This window comes from Puntigrus tetrazona, chromosome 24, assembly GCF_018831695.1.
Source record: "Puntigrus tetrazona isolate hp1 chromosome 24, ASM1883169v1, whole genome shotgun sequence".
Classification (NCBI taxonomy): domain Eukaryota; kingdom Metazoa; phylum Chordata; class Actinopteri; order Cypriniformes; family Cyprinidae; genus Puntigrus; species Puntigrus tetrazona.
Genome location: NC_056722.1, coordinates 13351769 through 13371444, shown reverse-complemented (window position 1 = coordinate 13371444; position 19676 = coordinate 13351769). Strand labels below are relative to the sequence as shown.

The window sequence follows — 19676 nt, the reverse complement described above, 5'->3', positions numbered from 1 at the left end:
AGCTGTTGAAACAAGCCACTGGAGTAATTGTTAGGTCGGACTGTAAACAAAAGTTACTTTAATAACTACTAAATGTATTATTAGTAACAGAACACAGCATGCAATATATAACGCACGGCGTGCAATAAAACGCACGCTGGGATTTATATGCATCTTTTGATATCATATTGTGAACTATGTTTCCTTTTGACGTTTTGATTCACGAATGAATCCTGAAAAAAAAAAAAATTTCACTGAAATGAACGGTTTTTAAAAGCACAAACTGTAATGATGTTTCAACATTATTCCCATTTTACAATTTTTGATCAATTAAACGCAGCCTCGGTGAGCATTAGAGACATTTAAAAACACTAAAATAATAATATTAAGAATCTTACCATGGCCACACTTTTGTATGGAAGTATATTTTTCTGCAATACAAATATCTAAATATTAATGCATATCTAAATAGGATTAACACTTTATTTTGATAATCCACTTTAAACTTTCTACCAACAGTAACTTTGCAACTACATGTCAACTTAGAAGTCATTAGAGTATTAGTAGACCGCTTAATATCTTCTAACACTTTATTTTGACAAGTATATGTCAAGTTATTCTTCTAACCCTAAACCTACTCTGAGTTAGTAGACATGTATTTGTAAACGAACAATAATTTGACATAGTTTCAAAGCTACTTATAGTTAGTTAAAAAGTCTAAACTGGACCGATAATAGCTTAATATGTAGTTGTTTACAATAAAATATATATCAAATATAGCTTTAATTTACTTCATCAATTCACTTCCACATATCAGCGCCGAATATGAAACACGATGTTTTCAAACAAGACACATTTCACCAATGTTTATTTTGAAAGAGATTCAAAGGGTTTTTCCATAAATACAAAAATAGCATATACAGTACTTCAGTTTAAATGAGAATACATGTTGCAGGATTAGCAATTTAAATCAAATGATGATTAAATGAAATGATATAGTGAAGGACCAGGTGATCGGGGAGGAGGAAACCAAACTACACGCACATATTCTAAAAGCACACTCGGATCACATCCTTTCATATAGACTTTTTTTTTTTTTTAATACAAAAAAATTGATCCCATTATGTGAACCTGATATATCGACAGTTGCACAGAGATGACTTCATGCGCTCACCGAAGCACACAAACATTTTCACGAGGAAGTTCTGTTCGAATCTATCACACACTTAACATATGCCTTAACACACACTCTCATTCACTCACTCACACATACATGCACGCACGCGCACGCGCACACACACACACACACACACACACACACACACACACACACACACACACACACACACACACACACACACACACACACACACACACACACAAAGTCTATTTCGGTTAGCAGAAATTGTTAATAAGGGCACTGTGATCTCAAATGCATCAGTGTATTACAGTTCACCTGATAAGCGATACAACACAGAGTAGGACTGCGCACATTTACACAAGTCATAACCATTAGCCAAACTATCCACACCGGCTCTGGTTGATTCGGGAATATTGGACACTTACCAACAGACGGAATTAAGGCAATTACAACACATTAAAAGTGCTTCAGGGCAAATGTTTTTTTTTTTCTTTCTTTAAATTGTCATCACATATAAACTGAGTTTATAAATAAACCTGAGGCTAGACCTCTATACTTTAAAGAGACAGTTCGAGAATCTTAAATTGTGTCATTTACACACCGTCATGTCAATCCAAAACACCACTCCGTACGACTGACTTTCTGCTCTGTAACATGAAAAGATATTCTGAAGAACCAAAGATTGCCGCCGACTTCCATGGAAGAAAACGTCTTACAGGTTTGAAATTATACGAGTGAGAGTAAATGATGAAAGTACAGTTAGAGAATTCATTCACCCTCAGGACCACCAAGACGCTGAGTTTGTTTCTCTAAATCGGAATTGGATTTTGGGAAGTTTTGCATTACACTGCTCTGCAGCGAATGGGTGCCGTCAAAATTAAAATGCTTAACAGATAAAAAAATAAAAATACAATATCGATGTAAAACTGCTTTTGCGTTTAAATGCTGCTTGATCAGCGCATATTTCTCTCCTGATTCAAACAAGACAACCTTTGAAACAATACTATGTATAAAGGACATTGTCTCGTTGAGCTAAAAACAAGCTCTTGATGGATTTCAAACATGCAGCTTTTCACTTTATGAGACCTGATGGACTGATTGTGTTTTTATCAGCTGTCTGGTCTCTCATTCTGATGGCACCCGCTCATTTAAAAGGATCCGTTGGAGTAGATTACTGCAAATTTGTCCCGCTCTAAAGAAACAAACTCACCTGCAATGCCGGATGTGTCTGAGGATGAGCGCATTTTGAATCGTTTGAAATTTTTAACCATTTCGTTTTTTTAACGTGAACCGTCCCTTTAACGTCTCCCTTTGGGACTTTAGAGAGAAAAATAAGCAAGTAAGAAATGTGTCGACAACATTGTCTAAGCGAAACGAGCTTGCCGCTCTGCACCCCCTAGCCTATATTTACAGTTCCTCAAGCAGCAACACGCGTTCATGGCATTAGTCTTCAACACTACTGCAAAGAAACGACGGCGAAAGTGACCGTTTAAAATATGAAAATAGCTGCGTCTGTCGTATGGCTATGAGCTGTGGTGTTGCTGGAGGAAATGAGCATAAGGCATGGGTGAACTGAAAGCACCGGTACACCAGCGTGGGCTGAGCAGTGCTCCATTCTGCCAGGAGATGGCATCAGGCCAGTCTCATTCTTTATACTGCATATTGTGCACCATCCAAATACTCTCATGTTAAGAGAATGAGCAAGATCCACAGCCAATGTGAAATCTTTTTTCTTTGTATAATTTGCTTGAGAAGAAAATAAGTCCAGATGAAAAAAAAACAAGACCTAGATGGGGCTAACGCTGTTGCTTAGCCCTTGTTGCGTTTCTGTGATAAGAGAAGTTTAACTTGAACTTCCCTCTGGCTGTGATTGACTGTGGCTAGCTACTTGCTGATTGGCCGGTGAGGTGATGCTGGGCGTGTAGGGGGGCCGGGCGTCGCTAATGCCGCTGGAATCGTTGGCGTCCGGGATGGCGATGCTCAGGGATGTGTCGGTGTCGTCGTTTTGAGCGTACTCGCTGTACGGCGGAGGCTTCAGGTCATTCGCTAAAAACAAAGAGCAGAGTGCAGAGTCTTACTCAAGGCAATGTAACTAATGTCATTTACTTTCAAATTTATGTTAATTCAGTAGGAAAACATTTGTCAGTTGAAAGAAATATTACAAGCCATCTCAAATGCTTACAACGAACAGATGTCCTTTTTTAGTAGTGGCCAACTGAACATTTTAAGAGGACTGATAAAAGGGCTTGTTAACGTTAAAGATTTTTTTAAGATCTGAACTTCACATTTCAGCCTTTAAACTATTTTAAAGAAAACAGACGAGTCAAAAGTATTATTATATAATTTATTAAATAACCTTATATCTAATTGTTTTGATTTTTAGCATGCATCAGGTTTTTCCTCGATCCATTGGTTCACATTTAAAAACATGTAACAAAACCAGCAGAAGGGCTTATTAAAAAGCTTGTTCGTCCTCGGGTTTCTCTTTCAGTTCCCCCGGTAACGGCTGGACACAACCCCTGCTGCGCTCAGGTTTATTCAGTGAAATCGTAGCCTTTTTAAATTTAACCGTCACATTAATTCTCGTCTTTCCGTCCCTAAATTTAAGATTTTTTATACCATTTAAAAATGTCCATGGCCTTAAATGTAAACAATTTAACTAAACACGTTCTAAGGACCCGCGTAAACCACATATTTCCGTGCAAACATTTCTGTCATGAATTTGGAAAAACGCATTGCATTTTACCTTTTAAAACTGAGGAAACTCTAGCGTCCCCGTTGTTTAAACAGTGGTGTGATGATTTATAAAGATTTCGAAACAATCCAAACATATGGGTATCCCTCTGAACTTGGTAAAAAAAGATAATCCATCAGTTTTTTCATTTATTTGCTAACGCACGAACTACTGCGTGGAAATGAATACGGAGTGGCTCCTGGTTGGAGAGTGTATTAACACTATAAAAGGAAAGCAAACTTTACGTGACTTGCTTTTCCAATGTTTTAAAATTGATCATCCGAGTCTAATATGATCCAGCGAGCCTAATATCTATCCATCTGTCCACCCATCTATCAATCTATTGTATTGATCTACATAATATCTATTTATCTATCTACAGTATCCAACCATCCATCCATCCATCCACACACACCGAAACATTTTTAAATATCCTGTTATAATACAGTTGGTAAACTGTAAGACATGGTGAACACTACACTAATAATGCTAGCCACAAACCTTTAGCTACCATCTGCAGATCCAAATCTTCCAATGACTCAACAATTTAGCACGCATTTTTAATAACAAGACTATTCTTAAACAAAAATTGCATAATTTCCTGTTTCATGCTGCAGGCCAAAAATGCCTCATTTGATTCCTCATCACGCAAATGTTGCCAAACACTTCCCTGGAACAGGTGACAAACTACACGTAAGACTTCTTTGTGAAAAATTGGGGTTTTCCATCTCCACTCAAATATGATGAACGTTGAAAACGCCGAATGATGTGGCGCTGAAAGTCGGAAAAAAAAACCCCCAACATCCTGCACTGTAGATATTATCTTTCACTCTTCTAGGTCAAAGGAAACACAGTATATGCATGCGTTGCTTCTTCAACCTGACCTCTGGTTCTTGGAGTTCTTTTAGTCACAGATCTACTTGCTGAGATCTGGTGTTCAAAAACTCATGAGACATTGTTAGAGATGATGAGAGCACAAACGGAAAAGGAAAAAGGGGGGGTGCAGCAGAAAGATACAGGAGAACGGAGCTATGAGCCAGGATCTGCCGTTTGCTGCCAATCCACACAGGCTCCAGAAGATTTCCTTCTCTGCCGCTGAATGAACAATCAGTCTCAGCACAGAAACTCAATTGAACTGAAGTAAACCCGAAGCACAGAGCCTTGATTGCCAGATTCATTTCAACCTTTTCCATGTTTTAATGTCAATATCTGGCAGCTGGTGTACATAAATGTCCTTCTCATCGTGTCAGTTATGAAACCTGCCAATTAAGAAGCATTGGTCTAATTTGGGATGGCTGATGTCCCCAGGCCCACTCTCCAACTGTTGTTCCCTCTTGTCATAAAATTGTCCCTGTTAACCATTTACAGAGCAGCAGTGAGCGAAAGCACAAGACTTTCCCTAGAGATGTAATGTGACTGAGATGCGGTTTCTCATATTAGGGTTGAACAGACAGTATTTACAGTTAATATAACCCTTGAGACTCGACAGTCTCCTCACCATGCCATATATGTATATATTCTTCCTCATTTCCCTTGTAAACATATCTAGCATTACTGTATTAAGCATCTCAGGGAGGGATGAACTAAGACCGTGACACACGAGAGAGCTCATAGGTCAACAAACATTTAATCATTTACATTCCAGCTGCGCTCTGAGCGATCACTTGGAAAGGCACTTTCAGAGATGATTTTTAAGTGCGACACAGTCTACATGCCTACCGTATCAGGATTTGCCATATACAAAGACAGCTAAAAATAAAGTTAAATCCATCCTTCAACGCAAATCATGTGGAACTAGAAAATGATTAGCAGACAAATTCCAATGTTTTGGCGTATGTACTTTTGGCAAGAGCCCATTGACCAAAAAAAACCCCAGAGAAATAAAAAAATGCCGCCTTAACGACACAAAATGGTTCCATTGAGGCTTATCCTCAGACCCTGCTAAATATAGCTAAAAATAGAAGACACACATACAGTACCTTGCAAAAGTCTCAGGCCATTCGGCTTCCATGACACAATGGAAGAAAACACATAGACTGCACAACTGCATCCCGAACATTTTTGTTTGATGAGAGCACAAATGAGAACATGGGCTGTCAACTAAGTTTTGAGCTAGGATCATGTGACCAGAGCAGCTGCTGCACAAAAGGGTGAAAATGGTGGCGCTGTTTTGAAAACAAACATAGAAGAAGAGTATCCTGAATAAGAGATCTTGTTAACCGTGGTATTTGAGAACAGGTTCATTCTCACATGTTATTTTATACAGAATAACATTTTCAATAGTTCTTCAATGAATCACGTTTCATAAATAAATCAGAGCACGTTCACTCTATAGTCTGTAGTCATATTGACAAAATGGAGTGAAACATTTTTATAGAATAGAAATGTGTTTTGTATACAGCTCATAGTATTTTATTATAGCAATAAGGAATGTTTATGACAATTAACAGAATGCAGGCATGATTATTATATATATATATATATATATATATATATATATATATATATATATATATATATATATATATATATATATATATTTTTTTTTTTTTTTTTTTCCACCTTGATTTTCAGACCGGCATTGACTCACATGTGCCCAGATCAGATTGATATTAGTTTATTTATAGTTACTTTTTAAGCTTTTAAGTACTGTTAAAAAAAACAATTATTATTTAATTCTAACGGTTAAGTTCTTGTTCAAAACTAACCGAATTTCAAAAAGACATTTGCTTATCATTTCTGCACAGAGGAAATTTGTGCTGTTTCCAAATAAAAGGATATATCGGTATTGGCCAAAATGAGTTGGAAAAATATCGGCATGTCGGATATTGGCCAAAATCCAATATCATGCATCCCTAATTTGTACTCTATCTTAAAGCTCTGAAGTCTTCAGACCGCATCAAAGTTATTTAGACAAAAAAAATACAATGTATCTGAGAATCCATCTGATATTTAACCAAAAAAAAACCCAAAAAATGAAAATACATTTCTGAAATTATAATGTCAGCCTTTTAAAATGTGGCATGTATGACTTTAGAAAAATGCAAAAATATATAAAACAGCTGGGTCTCAGTGAGTCTTAATAATCTAAAAAATGAATTATTTCTGTCCCCATGCAGACCGGGGTGTAGCCGTACAGTGAGTCAGTCTTACCTCCAGACACGGCCTCATATGGAGGAGGCATGTCCAGATGAGAAAGCGAGGATGATGGTGGAAGAGAGGCGGAGGGTTCACCCACCGAGCCGTCGTCCTGAACTCCGTACCAACTGGGCCAGATTGATGTCTGTGGAGCAGAGCAGAAGTGGGAGTTAAAACACCCACAATCAGACAGAATCAAACACATTACACACAGCAAGCTTCTGAGTTGCACTTCATCTGTTAAACACTACTTTAAATACATGAGGCAGTGAAACCAGATCCGGTCGATGCTTGCTATTAAATGGTAGAATTATGCAATCACTTGCCCGGGCCTACATACTTGTTTATTACTTCCAAGACCTTGGAGTATCAGTTTTGCTGGCAAACACAATCTCAATTTCAATATTATTTTAGTTTCAGTAAGGATCTGATACACTTATTTTGTGTGTCATATGCAGTTTCACTGGGCATCTTTTAGGTTGGATCTTAATGTACTGGTATTTCCCTTCTCGGTTATGCTCAGGAAAGCAGTTTGTTTGGCAGTTAAACAAATTACCCTAAAACCATTGTAATAAATCAGCATGCAGTAGCTACCCTTACAAATGAAGCTAAATGTATTATTAAACTACTATCCAAATGGCAAAACGACTACTGGCATATGAACGTGCAAACCGACCAAAAGTTTAGCATCTCTCTGAACTGTCTGTTGTCAAATTGAGGGCATTTCCTGTGTGGGGAGCAACACGCAGCTAGGGCTTCTAAAAATAGAGCTATATATCTACTGAAGAAACCGAAGTTAAATTCCTGCATAATCTAGAACATTTTTTATAGGCATATCATCACTTTGATGAAGTACGATGGGCTAATCAATACATGGCAAAAACAGATGTCAGTCTATTTTTAGCCAAAATATCCAGTGAATTATTAAAATAGAAACCCTACTTGAATAGCAAAAGCTCTCTGGCTTGATATAGTCTCCAATAGTTGTGCTACAAATTGCTTCCAGATGCTTTTCTAAACATGAGATGCTTTCTTTCAGAAACAAAGGGCTTTTTTGAATTTAAAAAGCAGTGTCACAGCTTCAAAACGCTTTAGAGCTACAGAAAGACCACATTTCAGACTCTTTTAAAAGAATTCCATTCATAACGCAGTTGCGGATAACATAATTCGACTGTAAGAGTGAATACACTTCAGCCAAACTGTCGAAACAAAAACAATAACATTCCTAAAAGGTTCCGTCAGCCCCGTCACGGCCCTCAGCTCTGGGCCCCGTTCTTGTTCCATCTCGTCTGCTTCTTCAGGGTTTTTCACAGGCACCGGTTAGTTTTGACAAGTGCTGAGCACCAACAAGAGAAACGATTCTCTAAAAACGGAAGAGCTCGCGCATTTTAGTGGCCTGCGCGAATCACACGAGCCTGACAACTGACAGCCCTGCCCTCGGTTTGGTTTGACAGCTCCTTGTCGCAGTTTTGAGCTCAGAGAGCGAAAAAAAAAATGCAAGAAGCACCAAGGTCAAAATGGCGTTGTGCAACAGTAAAAGTGGAAGTTCACCAAAAGCTACCCTGTAGGTGAGCGACACAGACAGAGCACGCACTCGCGCTGAAAACATCAACTCTAAATTTCCACCGAATGCAGACTGCTATTAAGTTTGAAACGTGTGCGCAGACGCATATTTCCTGTGTGCAGGTTCCATCTTTTATTTGATCCCTTCAAAAATGCATAACCGCTTCACATTAACAACATAAACAAACTATTGTAATGAGTTTAGTTATTTAAATATAAAATTTGGAATGTTATCAGCTCAAGGATTTTGAATAAAAAGTAATATATATTACTGCACATCTCAAGGGGTTCATCCTAATAAATAAAGTCAAATTTAATAAAGTCAAACAATGAAAAACAATTCTATTTTAATATATTTAAAACACAAGTTTATTCTTGCGACTCCTTTGATTTTTAGAATTCTTTTGCAACACGAACATAAATGTCTTTACAAACTATTTTTAATGTTACATATTTACTTTTATTTTAACTTTGTATGGACCCTTTTTAATGGTAGTGAATATACACTGTATATAAATGTTTAAATTAAAGAAATCAAGCTTTTCTTCTTAAATTTTTAGGCTTTATTGTCATTAATTTATTGTCATTTATTGTCATCTCAAAAATTTACTTTTATTTGATGACATTAACAACTTCAATGTCAGCACAAATTAAATAAACATTTTTTTTTTTTTTTTTTTGCAATCAAACCCCCTTAAGCCTAGTCCTAGATTAAAATGTAAATCTGATTAATCTGAAATGAACTTACACTGGCTGATCTCAAAATATATCAGTGCCTTTGTTTTGTATCAAGACGCACCACAGTATTGTTTTTGTTAATGCACGTTTATAAAAATTACTTAAAATGTCCTAAATGAACTAATCCTGGGATAGACTAAACCTACTCTGTGAAACCGGGCATAGGCCTGCCTAATACTACTGACTAAACAGTGAAGAGGACAAAGTGAATTTAAATAGATTTTAGTGTTTAATCAAAACACCCCTTTTCCCTTCCAAGTGTGTAATCAAAACCTATCTGCCCTTGCCCTAGTCAAATCTGGAAATGCCACACAACAGAAGATACCATAACCTATTACTCTTCAGTCTATCTTACTGTCTTTCTGAATGTACAATGGGTTCATGAGACCCACACTGTATTGCACAGGAAGCTAAACTATGTCATGTTTCCAAACAGCGATTATATCGGTAGCGGCTGACGCAAGCCAAGCCAACCACACCTTGAAAAGAACATCTGATCGCACTGAACTTGTAGTTTACTCACATTTTGTCTCTCACATATCTGGTGCAGGTACGCTCGTCCTCCAACGATGACGATCTGAGCGTTTCGGGGATTGCTGAGGTATGCAGCCAGTTGTCTTTGCCTCGAGCGGTACCAGCAGATGTAGAAGAAGATCTTAATCATAATAAATATTATGACGACTCTAAAACAAGATAAAGAACAAAGTTCAAAGTCGCGAGCATGGCTTGATATGATTGCATCACACTGCCTGATAAAAAAAAAAAAATGAAATCAACTGTAATAAAATCAGCGCCGATACGATTTACTCACATGTACCAGTACAGCTCCATGCTTCTCACCAGTCGGTATCAATTACCATAACCAGCTTCCAAGCTGTCAAACTGAAATAAGAACCAAGAACAGAGTTTGGCAAGATCTGAAAAGGAAAATGTCAATTTGAGATCTAGGCAATCTTGATTTACTCATAATAATAATAATAATAATAATTATTACCCAACCCACATATGAATAATCACTCAAACTGTCAACTGATCTCATGTTCAAAGCAGCTCGGATTCTTACAGTCACGCTAGAAACATTAAAAACAGGCTTTATTTCAAATATACTGTATATCGAAGAGGGTTGGATCGGCGTTATATAAACAAAACAAACTCTAACAAGCACACGCTTACTTCATCCATATAAACAAACAAAGGTCGCACGGGAACGCCGACCCTTTAAAAGCGTCCACGGGGCTTTTTCTAGTTGTTTATGATTGATATAACCTGTCGAAAGAAAAGCGGCTCACCTTGTAAACGCGTTTTAAGTAGCGTTATAATCCAGCTTTAGGCAGCTAACGAAGCATCTGCTCTTCATAGACACAAGAGGAAGTCGCTTTGCTAACGGGCTACAAAATAGGTTTACCTTCATAAAACACAAAAACACCGACACTTGAGTGTGCTTTTTCGAGCAACTCGGCTTTACTGGCTGCCTTTAGGCCGAGTGTGGCTCCACGCTCTGTTAGTAAAAGCTAATACTTGAGAGCCTCAAAAGGCTTCCGAGAAATCTTGAGGGCTGTGTGTTTTTTCCATGAGCAAACGGAGGGGGTTTTGTTGTAGTTCTCCTGTTGTCTCGCAAGGCGTCTTGCACTTCCGTGGAGTCACGGGAGAAGAACGTCAAAATAAAAGTCTTTCGTGGTTTATTTCACGTTGTTGTCGTTATTTAATAATTTAGCTGTAAATGTAAGCATTATTACAGCTATTATTTACGTAATATTAAAACCGTAGATATGCTTCAAATTACCTTGTGGGCGACCGCATGCATAGATCAACTATTAATCATGATAAATCGCATTCGAAATACATTTTTCTTAAATATATACATTAATTTTGTGTGTACACACACACACACACATACAGTACACTCACATATATTGTATAAACTAAAATATTTATTTTCCATATCCCTTAATAACACTAGTTTATATGCAATCTTAAATATGATTCATCTTGTTTTGTTCAGAAACGGAAATAAGCCGCCGCCTACCGGGCACAAGAATCTTTTAATGACTGCAAGGTTAAATTCATAACCAGAATAATGTACTGTGTTAATGCAAATGGGAAATTAGGGACATTACAAACATGTTAAAACTTACATATTACATGCATATGAAAGATTTGAGGTTAATTTACTTATTTTTTTACCTCATTTGTCCAATTGCTACTTTTATTTTCTCTTATTTCTTTTATGTATAACAATGACAATATACTTTTAATGCACTTTTTTACTAAATTAAAAAAAGGAATTATAACTTTGGCACAGACGAATTTGCATTGCATTAAAGAAAGAACAACAGACCATTTACAATAATGACATCAAATTTCTTTATTAACCCATAATCGATTTACAGTACATAAATCTTTTATATATATCGACTCTATAATTGATCTTTATTTCAAAGCACAGATTTTTATAATAAAAACATGCAAATCCTTGTACAAAATATCAGATGTTTCACAACAGGTGCTCCAAATATTCCAAGTTTACGTACGCTAATCTGTGGAAGATCAATACAGCAAAATTCAAGCAAGACAAATTCAATCAGATCCTTTCAAGACTGCATCCCCATGTTAAAACTCATTATCTGTTGTCTTCAATGACGATTGTCCTCCTGGGATACGTGTCTATTTCTACGAAGATATACCTGAATTCATATTTGCCAGTCTCATGGTTCTGTCGGAAAGAAGCAGTTTTTCATTTCTGTCAACATGAAACCACTACAATATAACCATTTTCATTGAGACGTGGCAACGCACCTCCTTTGATTCGGAATGAACAGTTCCCCGTAATCCAGGCTCAGATCCCTCGATGTAAAATTTCAGCCGCATGTACTTCAGCCCATCCTTCATGTACTCGACGTGACTGAAAGAAAAAGCGGCAGGTGTAACAGATATTTGTATTTATTGATATTCTAGCTATGTGTTACCTCACTTGCTGTCTTCTTCCACGCCGACTGGTCTCCCCGTAGCCTTTGATGGGTTCTCCAAAAGCTCCAATTACCTTTACGTAAAGCGAACGCCTGATTTATTTGGGCGTTTAACGCATTTGGTTTGTTTTCTTTATAGCTTAGAAAAATAATAATCACCACGCACTGACCTCTGGGTGAGTTCTGCACCTCTCAAAAGCTTTTCCATAAATTTTGCTTGGGCTTGACGAGGAAAACAGCTCTTGAAAGACAACATACAGCAGTCCACCTAATAAGGATGACAACTAGGTCATTTAACGTATGCGCTTTCTTTTAATATTCTCTAATCGAACTCTATAATATCATCAAATAGATGTTCGAGCAACAGTCCCATCATGTTCCCATAAGACCTTGGATACACTATTTGGATCAGTTGTCACTATTAACTAAAATAAAAAGAATTTGAATAAAGCACAATAAAATTGCTTGAACTATAATTAAAATAACTGAAAATTATTATGCAATGCATGTTGATTGCCGTAAAGCCCTGGTAGTGTTCCTGCGTGCTCTGAGCCCCGGGCCCCAGAGGCCCCTGGCAGTCTGAGGCCCCGAGGCATGTCGGTCCACAGTCAAGCCCTTGTTCGTGCCAAAACACGTCACCTGTTACACCGAGTCCAATGAGCACCACAATCAAATAGGAGAAATCTTTGCCAGCTTGTTTGACTGTTGAGGAAAGACAAACAGAATCAGACATGATATATCAAATAGCTACAGGGAATATAGGGAATGCTGCCAATGCTGGCAGTAAATTTATTATGGTGACAGTAGTTCCCAAATTTCCATAATAGTTCATGTAACCACCATTAAAGTGTGTGTGTTAAGGGTAACACTTTACAATAAGGTCCCTTTACTTACTACGAGTTAATCCACAACCTAACAATAACTAATGAGCAATACCTTTGTTACAATATTTAGAAACATTTTTGAATGTTTATTTTTAGTTGACGTTAGCTCAAGTCAATTAAATAACATTAACACACATACATTGTATGAGTCAAAATTTCGATGTTTCCTTTATGCCATAAATCATATATATTAATGATATTAAAGATCACGTTTCATAACTTCCTATAGTAAATATATAAAAACGTATTGTTTTAATTAGTTACATACATTGCTAAAGTCTTCATTTGGACAAATATAAAGGCAATATTGCTTAGTTTAGAATATATTTTTTTTCCTGGCCCCCCGTAGATTCCAGATTAGTTATATCTCTGCCAAATATTGTCCCATACATCAACGGAAAGCCTATTTATTCCGCTTTCAGATGATGTATAAAGCTGGTCACCCATAGTTAACAAATGCTATCTCACTAACGCAGCTTCACAATGCTTTTTCTAGTGACAGTGGCTGGCAAGTGTGGTATTTTGGCGGTATATGGTATATGTTCACTGCGGTGATTTTCTAAGCCGTAAAGTCACGTACCTTTCTGTGCCGCGGACGCGCTTGGAGGAGCGTGTGAACTTCTGGAGACCGACACCTGGTCAGTGTCCTTCTTCCCATCGGTCTTACCACACAAACTAACTCCCGTGTATAGCGAGCGAGTGTGATAAAATGGCCACGTGGACGAAACACATCGGTTTGTTTGAAAAACAGGCGGCTGTGTGTGTAAAACTGAGATCTGCTGTGGTAATCTGACATGCACGCGTTTTAATAAGCGCTGCACACAGTTTGTCGTTCTTCCGATTCTGAAAACTGAATACGAATACATAACGATTCCTTCTAGTACAAATTATCTGTCTAGACAGTTAATTTTAACTACATACCGTGCATAACTTTAAATAACATATTTTTAAAATGCTGACTTTCACATGTCTCCTTATCGTTATAGCTTAACAACTATGCGTTAGTTGTCGGCTTCACGCTTTTTGCCTTCATATTTCAAAATAAAAGTTCCGGTTCACTAGGGAGGCCACTCAGAGTTTATCGCTACGTTTTATCTTATGGTAATAACTGTAACACTAACAGACACATTTTTTTAAACAATATTTCAAGAGCCTGCATTTTAAAATACTAGAAACCGCATACCTACAATAATATAGTCAATTTGTGGAACATTATTTGTAAGCAAACTTCAACGGGAAATCTCTGCCGTCAACTTGATTCTGAACATTCATAACTCTTCAGCAACATTTAACATTATAAAGTCTTCCTGTCTATGGTTCATGTACAAAATCACTTTCAAGGACCGACAGAATATGTTTGTGTCACTTTATTTAAAACAATCTGTCCAGCATAAATCAAATGTATTAAGGAAATACGTTGTCAAATTAATAGGTTCGTCAAATCATAAGCATAGAAGGGAAATAATCTGACATGGTGTGCAACTTGATACCAATTCTTTGAAAGTCTTGCTCGGCACACTTACATTTTACTGTATGCATAGACATGACCATAATTGACCTTAATGTTGAACATTAAGAGAATAAACATCTGAGATGCTAGTCAGAGACATCTAACTAGGCAATAGTCACAGTAAAACCACCCCTGTAAAGGAGGATTACAAACTACACCTGTTTATCGGTTGGTTCAAGTATCGCACCGCATGGTTTAAAGGTCTTGAACTATGCTTCTCGCAAAGTAAAAACGCTACGCATCTACTCAGGACGTCACAGTTCGTATTGAAAAATAATCTGAGCATTACAATCGTCAAATCAGAGGAAACAAAAACATGTCTCATATTCCACTGAATGAAAAATGTACACCAGTTTGTATATTCAGTTTCAGTCCAGTCTGAAAAATGTTTTAGTCCCCAAGAGCTTCACAGTATCAGCTACTTTTTAGAAGAGATGGTGTCAAGATATTTCCCATCGAATTCTAAAAATTGACAAAGTAGTCACAAAGTTCTCTGAGGCCGTTTCCACAAGATGTCAGTCAGGAGAGGTGCAGGGTGTGATGTAACAGCCTGCAAAGAAACCAACAGACCATTAAACTTCCCTTTTGAAAACATTCAATATTCATGTTTAAAAGAATAGTTTCATATTTACATTTACTTACAGTTTATAACAATGTCTGTGGAAAAATATCTTATGTACGCTCACCAAGGCTGCATTTATTTGATCAAAAAATACTTTCTGAAATATACTGTATTTTTTAAAATGCAGGTAATGTAAAGCTGAATTTCCAGTCAAACATGATCATCATTCTAACGCTGATTCTCTGCTCAAGAAATAATTATCAATTCTTATCATCTCATGGAAACCAATTTTCCCAGGATATTTTCACGAATAGAAAATTAAAAATGCAATCTTTTGTAACGTCATAAATAATTATAAGTATTGTGAGAGATAAAGTTTTTTTTTTTTTTAAATAAAAATATATTTTTATTTATTTACTATTTTTCTCACCACAGATTTTAGATTATTTTTTAATTATATGTCGCAATAGTAAAATAAATAATTTTAAATTAATAATAATAAAAAAAAGTTTACACTGTGAATTTTATTTCCATAAATGTGAGGAAAAATCTGAATTGTGACGTGTTAAAATTTGAATTTAAAGTTTATGCAACACATAAAACATTTAAAATGTATAACACCAAAATCTGAATAAACGAAAAGCAGGAACAAACCTTTTGTGCCTTCCACTTCAGATGACTTTTTGTCTACATATAATAAAAAAGTGTAAATTCACCCATAATGTAAATACATTCCAGTCATTAATTCATCAAAATCAGTTATTTTCCTTTGCTTATGTAGTTTAAACAAAATGTCGAGACAATGGCCAGACAGACAGAAACATTGACAATTTATTTTAATTAGTATGGTGACTCCGGTAAAATGTAGCTTAAAAAACAGGGACATTTTACATACTGTGTGTGTGTGTGTGTATGAGAGAGAGAGAGAGAGGAGAGAGAAAATATGATGTTTAAAAAAGTTGCTCTACCCCAAATTCTGTCATTAATCACTTACCCCCATGTCATTAAAACCCGTAAAAGCTTAGTTTGTCTTCAGAACACAATATAAGATATTTTGTATGAAAACCGAGAGGCTTATGACTGTCCCGTTGACTTTCAAGTAAACTGCATTGACATTGTGCAGAAAAGTATGAAAGACATCATCAGAATACTCCACCTGCCGTCGCTGGTTCAAACGTAACATTTCGAGAACACTTTTTATACCAAAAAAATAAAAACAGCAACCGTACTCAACAATTAATCTCCTCTGTGTCTCTCTGCATCAGACAGAGAACACTGTTCTCAGTCGGCTTCAGTGCAAGGATACGCTGCTTTCGTTCACAAGCGTAAATGCACATAGAAAATCACGTATGACGCAGAGCATACACAGTTTGCGTCGGCTTCTCTCCAAAATGCAGCGACAGTGATGCGGAAAGACGCACAGAGGAGACAAAGCGTCTTTCCGGTCCTTGACAGCGTTATTACTCGGCAGCCAACCTCCCGGTTTTCATCCGAAACGTCTTAAATTGTTGCGAACAAAGCTTTTTACGGGTTTAGAGCGGCATGGGGGTAAGCGATCGACCACAAAACGTACACTTCAGCGTGGAGTAACCCTTCAGTGTCTTACATACGGGGTATTTCTAACACCGCAGGGTTAATGGATCACACAAAAGCACGAAGAGTAAACTTAACAAGATTTGCAATTACTAATGTCTTTATTTATAGTAAGTTTCTTGTTCTTTGACAAAGCATAAACTCGTATTTCTCGTATTGGTGATTCAGCTGTTGAACAAATCATCTACAAAAGATAGAACACCACCGACATACAAAGTTCGCGTGCTACTAAAATGTAGCAAATGTTAACTCACTGTTATCCATCATTTCTGTCCTAAACAACAGCAACCGGAAGAGTTTACGGTATTTCAAAACTTATTTATGTAAAGGAAATCTATCATAGTTTAATCATAGATGGCGTTTTATTTATAAACGGTATGGTTTATTGAATCGTGACGGCATGCGGTTAGTAAATATAGGGGAGGGAAAGGGTTTAGTGTCATTCCATTCGTTAAATATAAATTTTTTTGCAATTAAACCTATCTACAGTTAATTAGTCTTGGGTTTGACGCTGTACCTAAATGCACAGTCACTCACTTTCGAAACGAGAAAGAAAACACGCATGCAGATCTTAACATTAAAGTGAATCGGACAAATATCGACATTTTAAATAAAAGTGTTTCGACAAATAAAAAAGCAGCTTTCGGTGGCAAAACATGACAGTAAAAAGCATGCACTACAACAGTCCTGAAAGCACTAATTCACATCTGCAATCCTAAATAAGTAACCTTAAAAAAGGCAATGAGCCTAAATTAGGAGCTACACGTTAAAGCGGTTTCATCACAGTCACTTCCTTTGTTACCGAATCCACGTCCTCCTTTACATCTGCAGGGTGTTTTGATAAATTTGTCTTTAAAACGTCCACGTTATTATCATGCTGGTGTATATCTCCGGTCCACATTTTCATATTTCATTGAAGCCCGTTCGTACTGATCCAGGATTGCACTATTTTCAAGAAGTCTACGTGACGGAGACAATGCGTGATGGGAGATGAGAAAAAAAACACAGCATTGCACATTACACAGTGTGACACACACGAAATCATTCGCAAAGCACGGACGTAAAATCATCATTAATATGAGAAATGCAGCTCTTTAGAGATAATTAAGACAGACAAAAACTCCATGGCTCAGTGTTTAAAAGTATAATACACATCAGAGTATATCACAATATATATATATATATATAGGTAAAATGAAAGTGTGTTTTGAGTTTACACAAATTTTATACATTTATAAATACATTTGTAAAATGATTTATTCTCCTTTTCTTCAGTGTAATACAAAAAGGTGAATTTTTGAAGAATATTTTCAAAATGATTGACAGAAGCTGAAATGTTATAAATAAATTATATATATATATATATATATATATATATATAGATATATATATATAATAAATATAATATAAATACTGAAATATGATAGTACTGAAATAATTAATAAAATTGATTAAAAGTTAAATAACCTAATGACTAAATATATAATTAAAATTCCAAAATGTTACCGTTGCTACTAACTAAAATAAATAAAGTACTAAAGTACTAAAGTTAAAGTACTAAAATTCATAAATGACTAAAAATACCGAAATAATTATACAGTAATGAAGAAGGTCTTTTCTTTTCCATTAAAGTGAAATGCTAAGAACCTCTAGTAAACCTAAGAGCCTAAAGAAAAATAATCATTTTAAAAGAAAATTTCAGACAGCACTTAGAGGCTTTTGCATCTGAACTCTTCATATAATCAAATTACTATGCACACACACACACACACACACACACACACACACACACACACACACACAATGAGCTAATTCATAATGTAAAAACAAATAAAAACTACAGTATTACAGTACATAAATGATACGTTAATGATGCTCTATTTGGACAAGGTAGCCAAAATATTCTTAAAATTCACCTTTTTGTCGAAGAAGGTAAAATAATGACAGAATTTCACTCCTGTTTTTGTTCACAAACTATAATTTGGGAATGTAAGACAAGCACAGATGGCCCTCAATAAGGTGCTGTTCTTCAGCTTTTTATTATCTTGTAAAGAGTACTTGAATTTGCCTTTGATCGGAATCTGAAATGTCTGTTTCGATGTCCTTAATGAAAACCATCAATTCGATCCCATGCACATCAGAACAGAACACGATAACGTACAAAACAAACGAAAGAAAGCTAAAATGGCAAGCAACATATAACAGGACCTCACCAACAAGCAAAGATGGTCACACGTCCTCACGATGACCATCTCAATGACAATGAAGGGTTTTGATGAAACAGAAAAGAAAAAAATCGGCACTGACTCACAGTGACTAGACAAACATTTAAATACATGAAATTGAGTGTGTTTAAAGTGTCTTACCTTCAGATTGTCTGTTACACCCTAGTTGTGTTGTACTCAGATTCATGTTTGTTTAGAGACCCAATGAGGCAGAACCTGGAATATCATTGCTTGTATGTTTAATATCACGGTATTTGTTGCATATAAGGAATTATAATGCACATTTCATTTGTTTGGGGTCTAGTTTTCTATAAAAACATGCACAAAATGTGCACGTACATAATCAGTCTCTCCTTTTTACGCTGAAAGTTACTCAAAAAGCTAATATAAAGCTGTAAGCTGTTTTGGAGAACTGGAGGAGTAGAAGCACTATGTTTTAGCACACCTTTCTAACCTCGTGCTGATTTTATTTTCTAAAATATAAAAACATGTTTTACAACTGTTGAAAAGTTTGGGGTCAGTAAGATTTTTAAATGTTTTTGAAAGACGCTATTCAAGGCTGCATTTGTACCATCAAAAAAAGGAAAATGGCATATCATTACAAAAAAAAAAAAACCTTTTTATGTTTTAATATATTTTAAGA

At 36.2% G+C, this 19676-nt stretch overlaps 3 protein-coding genes across 7 annotated transcripts in view; all 3 read right to left on the bottom strand.

The window, feature by feature from the left end:
• Nucleotides 1–830: 830 nt before the first annotated feature.
• Nucleotides 831–10887, bottom strand: si:dkey-118j18.2. Of its 3 annotated transcripts, XM_043226245.1 has the most exons (6): nt 10583–10887; nt 10297–10363; nt 10105–10210; nt 9817–9976; nt 7008–7137; nt 831–3166 (listed from the first exon to the last, which is right to left on the bottom strand). In XM_043226245.1, the coding sequence occupies exons 3-6, from the start codon at nt 10122–10124 to the stop codon at nt 2964–2966; spliced, it is 513 nt and encodes a 170-aa protein (XP_043082180.1). In that variant the 5' UTR covers nt 10125–10210; nt 10297–10363; nt 10583–10887; the 3' UTR covers nt 831–2963. The 3 variants fall into 3 exon arrangements, with proteins under 3 accessions (XP_043082180.1, XP_043082179.1, XP_043082178.1); XM_043226244.1 differs by lacking the exon at nt 10297–10363; XM_043226243.1 differs by lacking the exon at nt 10297–10363 and having other exon boundaries at nt 10105–10175; nt 10583–10886.
• A 746-nt stretch (nt 10888–11633) lies between these two features.
• On the bottom strand, nt 11634–14183 carry timm21 (translocase of inner mitochondrial membrane 21). Of its 2 annotated transcripts, none has more exons than XM_043227121.1 (6): nt 13724–14179; nt 12899–12961; nt 12430–12527; nt 12260–12333; nt 12090–12195; nt 11634–12006 (listed from the first exon to the last, which is right to left on the bottom strand). In XM_043227121.1, the coding sequence occupies exons 1-6, from the start codon at nt 14007–14009 to the stop codon at nt 11914–11916; spliced, it is 720 nt and encodes a 239-aa protein (XP_043083056.1). In that variant the 5' UTR covers nt 14010–14179; the 3' UTR covers nt 11634–11913. The 2 variants fall into 2 exon arrangements, with proteins under 2 accessions (XP_043083056.1, XP_043083057.1); XM_043227122.1 differs by having other exon boundaries at nt 11954–12006; nt 12265–12333; nt 13724–14183.
• Nucleotides 14184–14495: 312 nt separating this feature from the next.
• neto1l (neuropilin (NRP) and tolloid (TLL)-like 1, like) overlaps nt 14496–19676 on the bottom strand; it is a 77182-nt gene continuing 72001 nt past the window's right edge. Inside the window, exons 10-12 of one of the 2 annotated variants that reach the window (XR_006247912.1) lie at nt 19175–19249; nt 15870–17768; nt 14496–15203 (exon numbers count right to left, since the gene is read on the bottom strand). Coding sequence is in view for 1 of the 2 variants with exons in the window: in XM_043225685.1 (XP_043081620.1) it covers nt 19189–19249 (61 nt within the window). In the remaining variant the exon portion in view is untranslated. The remainder of the gene's footprint in view (nt 15204–15869; nt 17769–19174; nt 19250–19676) is intronic. The other variant, XM_043225685.1, reaches the window with a different exon arrangement.

Excerpts from the sequence above, each read along its gene's own strand:
- si:dkey-118j18.2 (XM_043226245.1), bottom strand. The coding sequence starts at position 10,124 with ATGGAGCTGTACTGGTACAT. Across the intron at positions 9,977-10,104 it reads ATGGAGCTGTACTGGTACAT|AGTCGTCATAATATTTATTA; the intron begins GTGAGTAAATCG and ends ATCTTGTTTTAG. Across the intron at positions 7,138-9,816 it reads AGATATGTGAGAGACAAAAT|ACATCAATCTGGCCCAGTTG; the intron begins GTGAGTAAACTA and ends TCTGCTCCACAG.
- timm21 (XM_043227121.1), bottom strand. The coding sequence starts at position 14,009 with ATGTATTCGTATTCAGTTTTCAGAATCGGAAGAACGACAAACTGTGTG. Across the intron at positions 12,528-12,898 it reads CATTGGACTCGGTGTAACAG|GTGGACTGCTGTATGTTGTC; the intron begins GTGACGTGTTTT and ends CATCCTTATTAG. Across the intron at positions 12,334-12,429 it reads GGTGCAGAACTCACCCAGAG|GTAATTGGAGCTTTTGGAGA; the intron begins GTCAGTGCGTGG and ends CTTTACGTAAAG.